The sequence below is a fragment of the Amblyomma maculatum genome, chromosome 9, assembly GCF_055883805.1.
Source record: "Amblyomma maculatum isolate TAMU_Amacu chromosome 9, ASM5588380v1, whole genome shotgun sequence".
Classification (NCBI taxonomy): domain Eukaryota; kingdom Metazoa; phylum Arthropoda; class Arachnida; order Ixodida; family Ixodidae; genus Amblyomma; species Amblyomma maculatum.
The window spans coordinates 28,865,477-28,880,605 of NC_139352.1; the positions used below are offsets into that span (position 1 = coordinate 28,865,477).

At 43.4% G+C, this 15,129-nt stretch overlaps 1 protein-coding gene across 1 annotated transcript in view; it reads left to right on the forward strand.

Annotated features, from left to right (window-relative positions):
• The window catches only part of LOC146178708 (nose resistant to fluoxetine protein 6-like), a 44,624-nt gene that overhangs the window by 4,507 nt on the left and 24,988 nt on the right, over window positions 1-15,129 (forward strand). The window contains exons 2-7 of the mRNA XM_084580015.1: window positions 4,891-5,102; window positions 6,952-7,063; window positions 8,905-8,989; window positions 11,611-11,702; window positions 12,250-12,429; window positions 14,719-14,812. Of these exons, the coding sequence (XP_084436141.1) occupies window positions 4,891-5,102; window positions 6,952-7,063; window positions 8,905-8,989; window positions 11,611-11,702; window positions 12,250-12,429; window positions 14,719-14,812 (775 nt within the window). The remainder of the gene's footprint in view (window positions 1-4,890; window positions 5,103-6,951; window positions 7,064-8,904; window positions 8,990-11,610; window positions 11,703-12,249; window positions 12,430-14,718; window positions 14,813-15,129) is intronic.

The window sequence follows — 15,129 nt, forward strand, 5'->3', positions numbered from 1 at the left end:
TGCAGCTGAACAGAATGTGGAGCGAAAGCATTAGATGCGGGTGAACGACCGTTATTCTTCTTCTTTTTCTTTTAGTTCTCTTTCTTCTTTTCCTTCTTTTTCTTCTTCTCTTCTTCTGCTTCTTCGCGGCTCTTCGAGTTCAAACGTGGGCCTTCCCGGGACGACGCGACTGGCCGAAACCTGGCGCAGTATTTCTATCGAAATAAAACTTTCATTATCTTGCGTGCGCAGAAAGTTGGCTTCATATTTTAAACGTAGTTCTATCAGATTTATTTATAATACGTACCTTCCAAGACAATCAAAGTTATCCCAGAGGAAATCTAAAACAAGAAGTAATCATAGTAATAAGAACGGCATAACGCCCAGTTGGTGAGTAGCTCTCAAGTTGTGCGCCGCAAACAGGTATACTAGTAGCGTACAGCCACAGACAGAAAGAAAAATACAATCTCTGTCTGTATCTGTTCGCACTACAAATGCCAGTTTAAATAAATTACCAGATAGCCGAACCATAGACTATTCTATGTGCAGAACAGCTCACCAAGATACTTGAAAAATATGTGTGTGACGCAGATATCTTGTTTGTGCACGTGCGTGCGAAGAAATATGGAGTCTGACATATATCCGCAATTGCCTTCCACTCATGAGGCTAAGCACAGTGCGCGGTGACACCTGGGCAATGGTTGCATTATTTGTTTGTTGCCTTTTTTCCCTTAGGCTTGCACAGGGATGTCAGTTCTTTGATCGAGAAAGTGGGCGGTTATGTCAGGGGTGGCCTTGAATGGAAATTGAAGGCGAAGACGTTACAAGTTTCTCTGCACGTTGTTGTTTCCTTTTGTTTCATTCCTGGAATGAGACACTCGGATTTGATGTTCGTGACAAGTTATTCGCCTTTTGTTTTGCTAAGGATATGCGACTGTGACGACCACGATGATGAAATTGAGGAAGCGTTTCTGTGTGAGAAGGATGACATGTTTACCGACAAGGGGGAAAGGTGCGGGAGATACTTCGCCTTTTGTTTTGGTTGCAAGCACGACTCCCACATCCTCTTGCTCTTTACTAAGAGAAAGCTATTTCTAAAAAGAGCTAACCAGCGCTATAGCAAAGCCAGCTTTACAATGACTCAGTAACCGAATGACTGTAGACAGGATGGGTGCGAAATGCTAATTGACAAAAAAACAACAACAACAGCACAATAAGATGCGGCAACAATTGAGCAAGGGGTGTTAGTGGAGCTGGTGAGGCCAAAACAGAACAACAGCGCGTGTGCCGTACCCTGTGCAAAGAAAGAGGACAGTAATATCCAGAAACGAAGAGCAAAATACACCAGAACACCAAGAAAACGAAAGGAATCAAAAAGTATCGTCACAGAAGCAGGGTAAGGCTAGAAAAATGTACATTTTTATAAAAACGATTGACAACTCGAAGCCAAAAGGTGATATTGAATCAAAGAATAAAAAGAAATAATGCATGGGTTGTAAAAAAACGCCAGAAAGTCGAAGTAAAAGCTTAGCCCCTATATTTTAAAATATCACAAAAGCTTTTTATTCATTTTTAGGAATGCCAACAAAAACGATTGGTTATTAAGAATCAAATGAGCTAGAGCTCGAAAAATGTAGCAAAGAAAACGGGCGAGAAATTGACAGGATCAAAGTAAATGCCAAATTTCCATGACTCGGCCAATAAGTTCATTTTTTCCTGTCGTGTTAAACGAAATTTTATGTTTTTTGTCCCTTCATATCTATCTCTCCTGATTTTTTAACGGTATTACAACGCTTTAAAACGTCAGACCCACAGCGCATGTTTAGTAAGATTCGGGTCATGTGACAATCGTCCCCTGACATTACCGTTACAACAGGTGTTCGCCTCAGCGCCGAGAGAGGTTGCCTGCCACGTGACCCGGTGTACACCACGTAATTATATCATAAGTAAATAAAAAATCAAATAAACACCTACAATAAAAAAAATTAAGTAGCTAAATTTACGCAGGTGTGCCCTGAATGGTGCCATTCCATGAATATCAATGTTTGGCGGTGTCGAACGACTTGAAATTTATTTTCTTGGCTTTCCTAACGATTGAACCTATTTGCAAAATAGGCCAAATGAACCGACAAGTTCAGCTAATTCTAGCAAATCGGCACAGAAGTAAAAGTATTGTTTTACAATTTGCTCAGTTATATTATTTTCCCAAAGCCGCATTTGATTTAGCTGCTATTAACGTGTAATAGATTAACGTATTAACGTGTATGAACGTGTAATTAAGATTTGAAGAGCAAGATACTAACCTGCCTCAAGATTCCATAGTAGTGTACTTAGATGGAAGCCTGCAAGGCTGTGAAGCCAAAACGGCAATCTACTGTCCACGGAGACCTAGCCTGAATCAGACAACTACGTTTCAGCTTTCGGAACCACTTACATCTTTCTGCGCTGAGCTTGTGGCAGTTCAGGAGGCACTCTGCTCTGTGACTTCTATAACCATGCTCCCTACAGCCCACGTTGTCATCCGCACTGACGCACTTCAAGCAGTACGTCTGCTCCGACGTGTCAGCCGCTGCCCTAAAATTTGCCAGGACATCCACCAGCTTGCGGCGCGCATCCCACAATCAATACGCATTGAGTGGGCCCCACGGGATCTGCTGCCTTCCCAAAGTCAAGCTGATTTTGCAACCCGCCTTGTGAACCAAGACGCATCAATCCCACGGCTTCTCGAAGTCGACGACGCTACCCTTCTTTTGTCAAGAAAGGAGCACCTCCGGCGCCACACACGTGCACTTATCCCTCCGTGTGCGATATCCCTTCCCCGCGGTCTCACCCGTGCAGAGGAGGCTGCGCTTAGGAGGATCCGGGTCGGTGTTGCCCTTACACCAGCTGTAACTAGGACGTGGTCATACTTCCAACACTTATATCCTCGCCCAGGATGCCCGATCTGTAACAACGAAGATGTCGAGGCCGACATCCACCACTTGCTGTGGGACTGCCCAGCACTCAAGCCAACAAGAATCCGGCACCTGAGAATAGCTGGCCTTTCAGCAACCAATCCTGCCTCATACGTCACTTGGACGCAGGGACCTCATCATCGTTCACTTCTGGACTTCATAAAATCAGCCAGCCTTTTTCCATTCATTTAATCATTTAGTCATCCTTCATCTCATAACCTACTGATGCCCTGAGGCAATAAATATCGACTAAAAAAAATGTACTTATTCCCCTTTTCGTCTTGCGTCTATCACGATGCCTTAAAATTCATTTTGCTACAATGGTATTCTGATGTCGAGGGCTCTTGCTTTCTAGAAATAATCGCAATCTCTGTCTGCTCTAAAATGGCACGTGGGTGGTACTGCACACGCGCTGCAGTTGTAGTGCTTTGGCCTCACTGGCTTTCTTTTTATCACGTAGTCTAATGTAATAATTTACTGCGTTGCGATCCTTGATAATGAACAGTTTGTAGTCGCCGCGCCCAATGTATTAAGCTTTTTGCCCGCTTGATGTCTTTCGCTTCTCTGTAGCGTTTAGGTTTAACGCATGGTGTCCTACGTTTCAAAATTGGGTATCCGCTTAAGGTGTGCTTTTAAAGGTGTGACTCGAAAGCTTAAGGTCTGATTTTAAGGGTATGACTCGATAGTGTAAATTGAATATAGAAGCATGGCGATGCCTGTTGTAAGCAGCAGGTTTTAGGAGCAGAACATATTACTATTCAGGAGCAGAGTTTTTGCAGAAATACCAGGCGCAGTTGGAGTGCCCTCTCGCAACTCCACAATATCTGATATTTCTGCATGCGGCACTACGTCAAATTGAAATTCCATTACTATAAATTTCAGTGAATATATCAGGAATCCTTCAAGTACGTGAGCAACTGAAAACTAAATCTTTAGGTTTTAGCAAGTATAATCGAAATATTTCAACAGTATTGAAATATTTTGGTTTTAACAATCCAGGATTTCACTGCGGATCGTTCGCTTGGGGGTTTCATTTCAGGCAACATTTGCCTTTCAAGCATATTTGTGTTTTTATTTCATCCAATTGTGCCCAAAGGTGGCCTTTAGCCTCCTTCAGAGTATTGACTGCATGAATTTTATAACAATGACGTCAAGTTTTGCTTTCTGTCGGCTTTACAATAGCAGAATTAACGCTTAGGTGCAGGAAGCAAAACATCATGCCTGAAAATACCGCTGGCTTCTGCTCAAAGATTGCGTAAGTGTGAACCAGAAGCTTACGACTGTTTGAAACCAAACTTAAGCGTCGTGGCATCAGTGGGCACAGGAGTTCAATGGAATAGGAGATTACAGCTCTTGTTCTTTGTCTCTTTGTAAAGCCGTCATAAGGACAGGTTTATATGGCGTCGTATGATTTGGCGTCAGTATCAGCCACCTGTGTTAATACTCTAGTCCCTGGCGCACTGTTAGCGGTCTATATTCTGATTACGACCAACCTTGTAGAAGGCCACATTAGGTATAAAAAAGAGGTTTTGCTAGCAGAGTTCGCTTAAATAAAGCATCTTGCTAAACAAAACAAAAACATGGTAATAATTGATCTGGTACCTTCAGTGGTTCTATTTTGTGTCCCATACTGAAAGGTAATGTTTCACAACAGACCTCCACTGCCACCTTACTATTGATCAATGTATTGAACATTGGGAACTACTGTTGAAAAGTTCGCACACATTCGTGTTAACATCTTACTATATCGCCATCTTCTGTTCGACGCCTATCCTTCTGACCCGTTTGATGCATGCGCAAACGTTCAAGCGTGCAGAGACCCCAGTTGTATTTTTCTTTATTAATTGAGTAAGACAACTACTTCAGGTCAAGCTCATAGAGCGAATGCCAACACTCTTGTATATCGTAACAGCGTGCCTTTTTTGCAACTGAAATTTGTGCTTGTTTGTGCTTGCAGTGTTTGATGCGACGGGAAAATACCCGACAGGACTACTTCAAGGATCACGATCCGATCCGGGGGCCTTCGACGAATGCATCGCCACCGTCGTTCGGGACAGCTACGGCAATGACGTCTCGCATGGCCAGTATTGTAATGTAGTCGTCTACCCCAAGAACGCCACAGCCATTGGAGAAATGATGGATACCACCTTGGACATCATGCACCCCATAGTGAGACCGCATGCGACCATACGTCTATGGGTTGTATGGAAATTAAGAATGTAGACAGCTTGCAGCGATACTATTTGTACTAACGCGATTGAACGCAAATTTGCGGCATTGAAGGTCTGAGATATACGCCATTTCTTTCTATCAGAGGAGGTGCACATCGTGTCAGGGCATACGACAAAGTGCATCTATCATAGACAAACTTTCGCAGGGATTGAAATAGGGACGTGAAACATTTATTGGTGACACTTGAATTCTGTCTTTAAGGGTAACGTAGGCTCCCCGGCCAAATATAAAGACCCGCTTTAGGCACGCCGTATAACATGGACATGCCTGCATGGTCTGCCGATAACATGAATGCAAAGTTGCTGGCAGGGCGATTCTAATGTCACTCTCCCATATGAATGCAGAGGGCGAGTTGTCAGCTCCTGCATAAACATAACTCCAAGAAACTCTACGCCAAGTCTGTGTGTGTCATGTCAGCTACCTCATACCGCCAGCCAGCGCCATGCTAGCGATTGTTTGACCTCAACGTCAACGCCTGCGCTGACGCCGATGCCACATCATCAATGAATGGGTCCCTTAACTTGATAACATTAAATGTCAAGGAAGATAACTAGGAAATGAACCGGTTTACATCCCTTCGTTGGGGTTAGGTGCGGGAAATATGCAGGCGATTAGTGCCAGGCACCATCTTTGCTTAACACGTATCACAATGCTCTAAAAGAAGAGAAACGCTGTTCGACCACTGATAGCCGACGATCCCTGCATCTACTGTCAAAGAACTCTACCTCTGGCCAGATGAGCCAATATAGAGTTCAAGTACTAATCCTATGTGTAGGATAGTGACTGACTGCCGGTACCTTGGCAACTTGACAAGTTATACAATGATTTCTGAGGACCTTCCATCGTATCGTTCTTGATATCCAGCATTCTACTTCCATCAGCTGCTAAGCAGCTGTTGGTGATGTCTGAGATACTTACCAGGCAACGGAGGAACTAAAGATATCCAGCTTTGACACACTACAGCTGAGGACTGAATGTAGCTTCTGACGAATCTGGGTCATCGACAATTCTACCGAAGCTTCAATCCCACTCAGGTGACGCCACCAGCAAAAACGCGGGTGCGATTTTGGTAGCACCTGCCGCTTCCCGATGAAGGCGGTAAGCAAAAAGCCCGGTTACTGCGCGATGTCAGTGCACGTTAAACAGCAAGGGGTCAATATTTCTAGTGCCCCTCTTTACCGACTTCCTCATATCTAGATTTGTTTTGGGGGATTAAACCCTATAAACCAAACCAAACAGAACCACATTAGCCAGCGGGTTGTAGAAAGTAGAGGCCAGCTCGAGAATGAAAAAATAAATACAAGTGGTAAGGCAGATTGAGTTAACTTATAGACCTTAGGTAAGTTTAAGCAGTAGACATAGTCTCGATGCTGCACTTCACACGTTTTGCGCCCAGCAAATGAATTGCCAGCAAGTGAAAGCAGCATTACCAGCCATCGTCACACATACTTGCGCCATCAGCCCCCAGAGGGCGCGTCCAGATTTCGCGTCGCAGCTTTGAGACATGAGCAAGTTTGTCCTCGAAGCGTTCGAGCCTTCATTGTGAAGAGCGAAGGAGACGAAATGTTTGGGCAGGTGTTTTGTCAGGCAGTTTACTCGCTCGTAAGCGATGTTATACATAGAAAAGCAACAAACGAGCATATTGGCCTAACACAGCAGATGAGCGCTAGGATTACTTTCGCAGCACACCGTTCCAGCGCGCTTAGATAGTCTCCTCACGATTGTACATATTCTCGACGCTTTCCAACCCCCACCTCCTTTGACATGAATTTCTGCTGTTTTCTAGATGAGTTACTACAAAGCACACTTGGTACAACCAGAGCTTCGCCTGCTTCGGCTGGGAATCTGTTTTTTAGATGATTGTACTCAAGAAGATCTGCAAAACATGGTCAATACAGGTATGTTCTGAACATCATCAGTGTAGACCTAGTATAAGATATAGTTAAAATTGCATGCAGCATCTTGTCACAATAGTTACACGAAGGCAAACCATAGCTTTAGGGGTGCTGCAAGCGTGCTCATAGAAATGCAGAATGTTCTGAAGAAAATGAAGTCACGGTGATTTATCAGGCAAAGAGACGACTGAGCTGTACCGTTTATTAGAGACTTAGCTTAGCGCTGTCACTTATCGCGGCCGTCTACCACTACCTCGCACCGTCAGCACAGCACGCACTGATTGGGCCCTGCGCGCGGAGTCAGCTGGAATATGACCGGAATGTGGTGAAATCTGTCGCCAGCGTGGTGATCTGTGCATACTTACTAACGCTCGTGCAGTAGCACTAAACTACACGTCTCTATTGTCGCTGTAAATTTTTTATCAGATAGGATGTATTCGCTATAAAACATGGAGCAGAAAGAATTGTTTGGTTGATAGCGGGTTGTTTCGTTTCGTGCTGGACAACACAGACATACAGTCTACGCGCGCAGTATAAGGGCTGGTAGTAGTTCTGGCAAAAAAAGAGAGGCCGAAATGCATAGCTGCCCCACTCAGGGCACAGTGAACGTGACGGTGAACTAGGCGCAGTGAATACGTTTTCTGTTCCTTGCTTAACAGATGAGCGCTTACTTCACTTAAACACTATTTCTTGGTCTTCCTACGAAGAGACCTAGGACGGTGCTAGTTTAGCCAGTGGTTTTCACGTAGCGACCAAACATTGACTGCGGTTACTAAAACAGATTCGGTGCGAATTTGAATCTTTAGTGCCTACGAAAAACTTGTTGTAAAGAGGCTTTATTAGTTGACCTTGGATGACAACAGCTTAATACAAAAATCATAGCACTGAAAACCGTTCCCCTTAAGCTAATGCAATCTAAAATCTCTGAATGTAATCCTCAGCGCAAGCTGAGGCAAGATTAGCGTTAAGGGCTCAAGGGGAAAGTATAAATGCAGCAGTAAATCGGGACGATATTGGGAGGTACATTCGTATTTTTCATGAGTAGGATTTACACTTGACATACGTGTAAGATCAAAATTAGAGCTTGTGAGGCTTAAAAAATATTTAAAACAGCACATGTTTGCGACTCTGTAATTTAAAAGGAGAGGCTTTAAGAACAATCAAACAAAAGCCAGCAGTTTACGCCTCTATGAAGGCAAGCAGGAACATTAAACGTTGGTGAGCACAGGACCTCGGAGTAGAGTTCATCGTGTATTTTGACATTAGTTCTTGTAGCGGTGAAAGGGTGACAGTTTCGCATGGTAACTGTTCCAATTGGTCGGCTATATTTCCAGGTCAGAAAAAAAATAAAGAAAGCTTTGCGTAAGGTTCCTTTTTTTACAGACGCAAGCCGACACTCTTTACTGGTGTGTGCAATTGAAATTGACACAATTATCCAGAATGCAAAACCGAGTGTTAAAACCATGCTGTATATTTGTTAATAGCTTACCTAGGCACAATAAGAGGAGTTATGTAAACTACGCCAAGCATCGTAAATACTACTCTTAGAACACACTTGCTTTTAGGCAGCCTTAGTTGCGTCTGGTTTAGAATAACGTTAGATGCAAGCATAAGATTATTACTTTGCAACCAATGAAGTGATCGCGCTTGGAACAGGAGTACCATTTTCAGGAGCAATGTCATTCTCCTCTGTAATGAACACCAACCTTCATAGAGTACAAACCTATGGAAACCAAGCGCGACTGTAAACTTGGTCATATATATGCAACGTAACTGAATTGTGACTCTACGTGAGCCTAATAACTCCAAAGTTCCCCAGACTAATTGCTCTTTTGTTCTGGCAGTAACACCATCAATGGTAAAAATTCAAGTGTCAGACTGTGTCACGGGGAAACCGCATCAGTGGAGCACAACAGAAAAAGCAATTGTGTAAGTGGTTTATTTTATATTTTAGAGTAGGACATATACAACCTTGGTATTTATTAGCTATCGCACTGTCATTAACAATTTAAAATATCAGAACCAACTCCAAATATTTGCTTTAGTCAAGTGTTCACATATTAGAACGAAGCAGTATTTAGAACGTATCCGGACAAGAACACCCGGAGCATTAAATATAGGGCCGATCAGTGACGGGGGCAGAAGCGCTTGCGTCACACCAAACGAAATTTCATTAAAATCATCTTATCGCAAGCCATCATGATCTTTCTTTACTTTCTTGTCGGCCCGTAACATTTAGGTGGAACCTTCGGGGTAGGTTCTTCCTATCCTGACCTTGAATTTCCGACGGTCGAGCCCAAAGAACACATCGAACGGTGTGGGCAGGGACGATGTCTCCCCACTTTGTTCACCGGATACGATGACAGACAGGTGACACGCGTCAGAGGACGCCACGGATTCGAAACGTCATCCACATCTGAAAACACGACCACAAAGCACGACGAATAGACCCGACTAAAGGACTCCAGCGGCCTGTAGACGCCCCTATTCATGAGGACATCATCCTGCCCACGCCGCTCGATGCGCTCCTGGGGCTCGGCTGTCAGATGTGTACGATCCGTGGTGCACAAGCTTCCTGGGCCAGATCTCATTCGGTGATCATAGCAGCGGCAAGCCATTACCCATTAACGGATAGTGGCGTCGCACACCGCCGGCATTAAAGGAAACTGCGTATAAGTTATAAACACTCGAATTGTTGAGAAGTGCTCAACCACTTCGTAAGTAATGTCAGCTGAAGAGATGCACTCACAAAAATTATTAAACGAAGGAGCTGTAGAAATATTTAGGAAAGAAAAGAAATAGAAAAGCGATTGTCAGAAAGCAAGGGCGACGAGGAAGGAGAAGCGGGCAGTAGTGAGAGCTGGAGCGCTCAGGCTAGGCCCATCGACATGGCATTAAACTTATCTCATCGTCATCCGTGCTGATCTTTCTTCACTGGCTTGCCGCCCTGCAACAATAGATATAAAAAACAAGAACAACACTCATTAACTCTATAAAAAGATCTGCAAGCTGTTTCCCAATATTTAGCGCTGGTAAGATGCCATGAATGTTTGCGTGAAGACCGAAACATTTTATTTCAATCTTTTTTTTTCTCTATTTGCGCATTGAGTGTGTCATAAATTAACGTAATCGGTTGTTGAACGAATATAAATTTGGAGGACATAAATGCGGAGTTATGCGAATAATTTAATAAATCATACATTATATTGCATTACAGTAAAGAGACTTCAAGCTTGCTCTTACAATTCATTGTTCAGAAATGGCCTCCTGTACTGTGTAAAGTCCACTGTATTTTCGTCAAGAGGGAGATAAGTCATAGCCAGCGCCTCTTCTAATTTTACATTAACGGCCTAATCTATAACTATCCTAACACCGGGGCCAGTTGGTTGATCATATTGGAGAGGTACGCGCTACGTACTAGATTAGGGGACGGATGAAGGTCAATGCTCGACATAAGCTTGTGTCGTGTATGATCCTTCATCCATCCCCTAGCCTGGCATTTAGCGCATAAGATATCGCTGGAAATTCGAAACAGTCTGTTTAGAGTTGTCACTGTATCTTTCAGTGAACCACGGGGTAAGCAAAATGGGTAGTTGGACTTGACGCCATTATAAATTGTTTTGCCAACTAAGTAGTTCCATGGTCCACTTAACTAAGAAAAACTGTGAGCACAGATAAACTCCCCCTTATGACGAAACTCAGTTTGTGGCTGCCATTTTCCAACTCTCCTTAGTGATCCTTGTTAACTCTGCTACCGGTCTAATTAATAATTTCTTAATTTGTTCCTCTAGTATCTAACACATAATCTTAAGCAATGTCGTATTTCAGAGGCTACCCGTCATTATAGATATAACGCCCCGCCTAACAAAGGTGTTCGAAAGTGCCTTCGTGGGGCAAATGAGCAGCCGGATTAGCCGTGTCTGGCTCGTAATACGAGGGTCCTTGAGGCCGGATACTAAAATTCAAGGATGCCACTGGGTTTTATTTCTATCCGAAAAGTGCTGCCCATGTTGGCAGCTCCTGTAAGATGTTTTGGACAAACCAGCCGACCAACCGATAAACATGACCAAAATCAGTGAAAGGGGCTTACTATTAGAGGTCAAAAGTAAAAATAAAAAGCAGCATGAGTATCCGTGAAGTGACATGCAAATTGAGGCCTAGGCCACTGAGAAGACCAATTTATCGCTGCCACGATAGTCTTATCTTTAACCCCGCAATACGGTGTCGCTTAAGCGGCCTTCGGATTTTGGAGGCACTGGATTAAAGCTACGAAGCTTCAGTGCATTTTCACTTCAGTTTGCAGGTAAAAACTACATACCAAACCGATTCCCTTTACTTCCATTCATGCTGAGAAAACACTTAAAATATTTCGGCGCATAAAGCACTTACAGCACAGCGCGAAAGATTAAGCTTTGATGTGACGATCGCTTAAAGCAGAGTTGGAGAATATTGTAATATATGGGTAATCCTAAGCGAAAGGAAGAGGCAACAATTATTGATGAAAAGCATATTGTGTTTCATTGAACTAGTGCATTTTGCTATGTGTGCAGAATATTTTTAGGTTTCCTTGGCGTAGTCATCGCAGCTGCCACCTGTGTGGACCTCTTCATGCCGATAAAGCTCAAAAGTGGGACAGAACGAAGTGAGTAGAAATCCCTTTACCTCTGCTCCTAAAAGAATTTATGTGGTTATGCTGACCTTGTGTGCTAAATTGGAGGTCTGTCATGTATAGCATTGCATCCAAGTGGGTAATGGTTCCTCTGGGATCGGAATAGGCTTCAGAAGAAAATGAACATGGTCTTGATGGTATAGGCACAATGGGAAAAAATTAGTCGATGTCATTAACGTTGGTCGAAATGAAGAATGCTTTAGCAACGAGTAATCACCATGTCTCTAAGAGGACCGGATGATTACTGATAAAGGTCCAATAAAAAAATATTATTGTAGCCACGTCCCACACACCCAACCCGTTCGTCACTTTTCCTCTTGTTAGCTTGACACCCCCCCCCCCCCCCTCGTTTTGCACATGATTTCACAGAAAAGATCCACAACGAGCGCACCTGGCAGATCACGCTTGGCGACGTCCATCAAAACGCACCATTACGTGGCACACATGCCATTGACTTCGTGTCGCGCCTCGACTCATAGTCCCCACCCGTGTGCAAAGACGACCTTGTATTTTCCCCCAGGTGCGTTTTTGCCGTTCGTGATGGCCTTTGCGGCGACCTCGAACACACGCCTCCTGCTCAGGGTTGCCGACCGGGCCGACGCTGACCGCTACGCACTGCAGTTTCTGCACGGCTTCCGTCTCTTCAGCTTAAGCCATATCGTCTTCGGCCACTGCGTCTTGACAGTCTCGGACAACGTGTGTAAGCTTGTGGTGCATCTTTCACTTCCTTTGCATACGCGTCAGTTGCAGTGAATGCTTTCTATGCTCTGGCTCATTTTTTGAAAAGTTAGCCTTATAGGCCCCAATCACCGATAATCAGGCGTCGGCGGCCATCCATCGTAGTAAGCGTTGTGAGCGAAAAACCCCTAGCATAGCGCTTCCAGGCGGTACCTTGTAGCTGACTTGACCGAACGCTCGCTGGATGTAGGGTTGCCTGGTGTTACGTTTGGCAGGAGCTCCATACTCGAGAAACTCCGTTCACATGAGAGGGTTATATGAGAAGCAGGGATATATGACGACCTTTGCATTCACGTTACCCCAGGCCACGCAGGCATGTTCATACAGGTCGGTAAGCGGGGCTTCATATATGGGCTGGAAAGGGTATCCCTTACAAGGGGGAGCTTAAGTGTCCCCCATAATTTGTTTTTATTCTGAACTGTTGTCTAGGAAGAAAAATATAAGCAAGTCCCACATCTATTACTCCCACCTTGAACCAGCAACTGACAGCGCTAAGCGCATAGTGGAAATTATCTAGAGGGTTCAGTTTATTTTTGCATAAATTAAAATTTAAATAGTGTGTGTTTTGCAAGAAGTCAATAATACCGTAAAAATGATGCCAAAACTGAAAAATCAATTCTGCTTACCGCCATACCGACTGCCTGATAATTGTTTACAAGCCCGTGCTGTTTCAATGCTTCATTTCACGTTCCGAGTAGAGCAAAGTATACAGTCACAAATAAACACCTTCAAGTGGGAAAATAACGCTTGTTACAAAGAAACGAGACAACTATTACTAATTGTCCAATATAGGAGTCGTTAATTTTTTAATCATATCATACTAAACACTAAAACAATTACGAGACACTTTGGCGACTAAAGTGGTGAAAGGCGTTTGAGTGCCGCATTCTGCTACGCAACTGTTTTGCATGTAGCGATGAATGCTGCTACGAGTAAAGGGAGCGAATACTGTTTCACATTCTGCTAGTGCATTGAGCTGTCAAGTGGTGACGAGGTTCGAGAATGTTCCAAGCATTGTCTACACAATGTCTAGAAACATCTAAGTTTCTCTAAATATTTATTTATTCATTAGTCAGTAATTATATGTTCATTATTTAGTAATTATTTTAGGTACTGGTAACTGGTAATTAGTCATTTTAGTTAGTATATTCTTGACTTGTCAATAATCGAACTAATTAGTCATTAATTAGTACTTTATAATTAGCCATGGTCATTTTTAATTGCATCATTATTTACCCATTGATGATTGATCATCAGTCATTGCTACATGATAATTAGTCAATAATTAGCCATTATTATTTAGTAATTATTCATTGATTGACAGATGGTCATATAAGGCACACATTCACGCATACTGTGGTGGTGCTCTGTGATTGGTCAAGACCTCTATGACGTCATCCTCACCTCAGCCAATCAGAGCTACCGCAAAAGCATGACACTTTTGCTGACAACAATGAGACAATAAAGACTTTCGCCTTAAAACTCCAATATACTAAACCATCGGAAACTCCCGAGATGGTTTCCGGTTGAAAGCAGAGAAGGCGCTGTCCCTTTTCTTGAGGATCAATTATAATGATTTTAGCCAATTCGAGGCGAGTGAGATGACAACTATCTTAGTGGAGAATACAGGCATGATAAATTTGAGAGTTGCAAAGTTAAAATTATTAGCTAAGTGACAATTGCCCAAGCAGGCTATACCCGCCTATCTGTCCCTTCGTCCAGATATCTGTCTCTCTGTCCCTCACTCAGTCTGTCTCCCAGTTTTTACATCCACGTGTAAGGGCACCTGCCATCGTAGTTCCTTGTTTGTTAGTTTACTGCCTTACGGACGCGTTCACTGCGGTCAAAGCGCTAAATGCAGGCAGACTATATTTATTCCGCAAACTCATTCAGCGCCAGTCGTCTGTGTTCTGACTAGCACAAAACTGTACAAGACATGGGTTAATAAATTAATAGTAATTTCACAAAGCATAAACCTCTTCCACCTTATTAGCTGAGTCATGCTTCCTAAGCACGTTCTACGTGGTCTCAGCGCCTCTTCTTTTCTCCTTCATAAAGTAATAGTTACAATTTTCACCGCCTAACTCGAAAGCAGCCATGATGCACTGAACAACTTAACATTTAGGCCATCCGCGTATTCACATGTGTAGCGGAAGCGCACATGTCCTAGTATCTTTTGGCCCAAGGAGGTAGACTCTTCCTCTTAGAGATGCAGAAAGAATGCAAAAAATATGCCCTACTCTCCTCACAGCACGCTACCTGAATTTCCTCATCAACTCCCAGTACTGGCCTTCCATGCTTGTAGTAGGAGCCTTCAACAGCGTCGACACCTTCTTTTTCCTCAGGCAAGTAGTACTGGTAAAGAGAGAGAGAGAGATGTAGGAGAGAGAAAGGTTAATAAAAGATACAGACACTGAAATAAAGTATCAAAATCGCAATCTTGGAGAAGGACTAGAGCACATTGTAGCGGAATCATGTTCTGTACAAACCCTTTGGCTTTACTCAATAATGAAACTTTAACATTGGCGCAGCTAGACCAAATTTTTATTTTTTTTTCCAGGTGTAAAATTATGGCTTACCGTAACCTATTTATAGAGAACCAGATGAAATTGCTTACCTTAAAGATGCAGGGAAACTGGTAGCCGCCACCGCAGAAACGTTC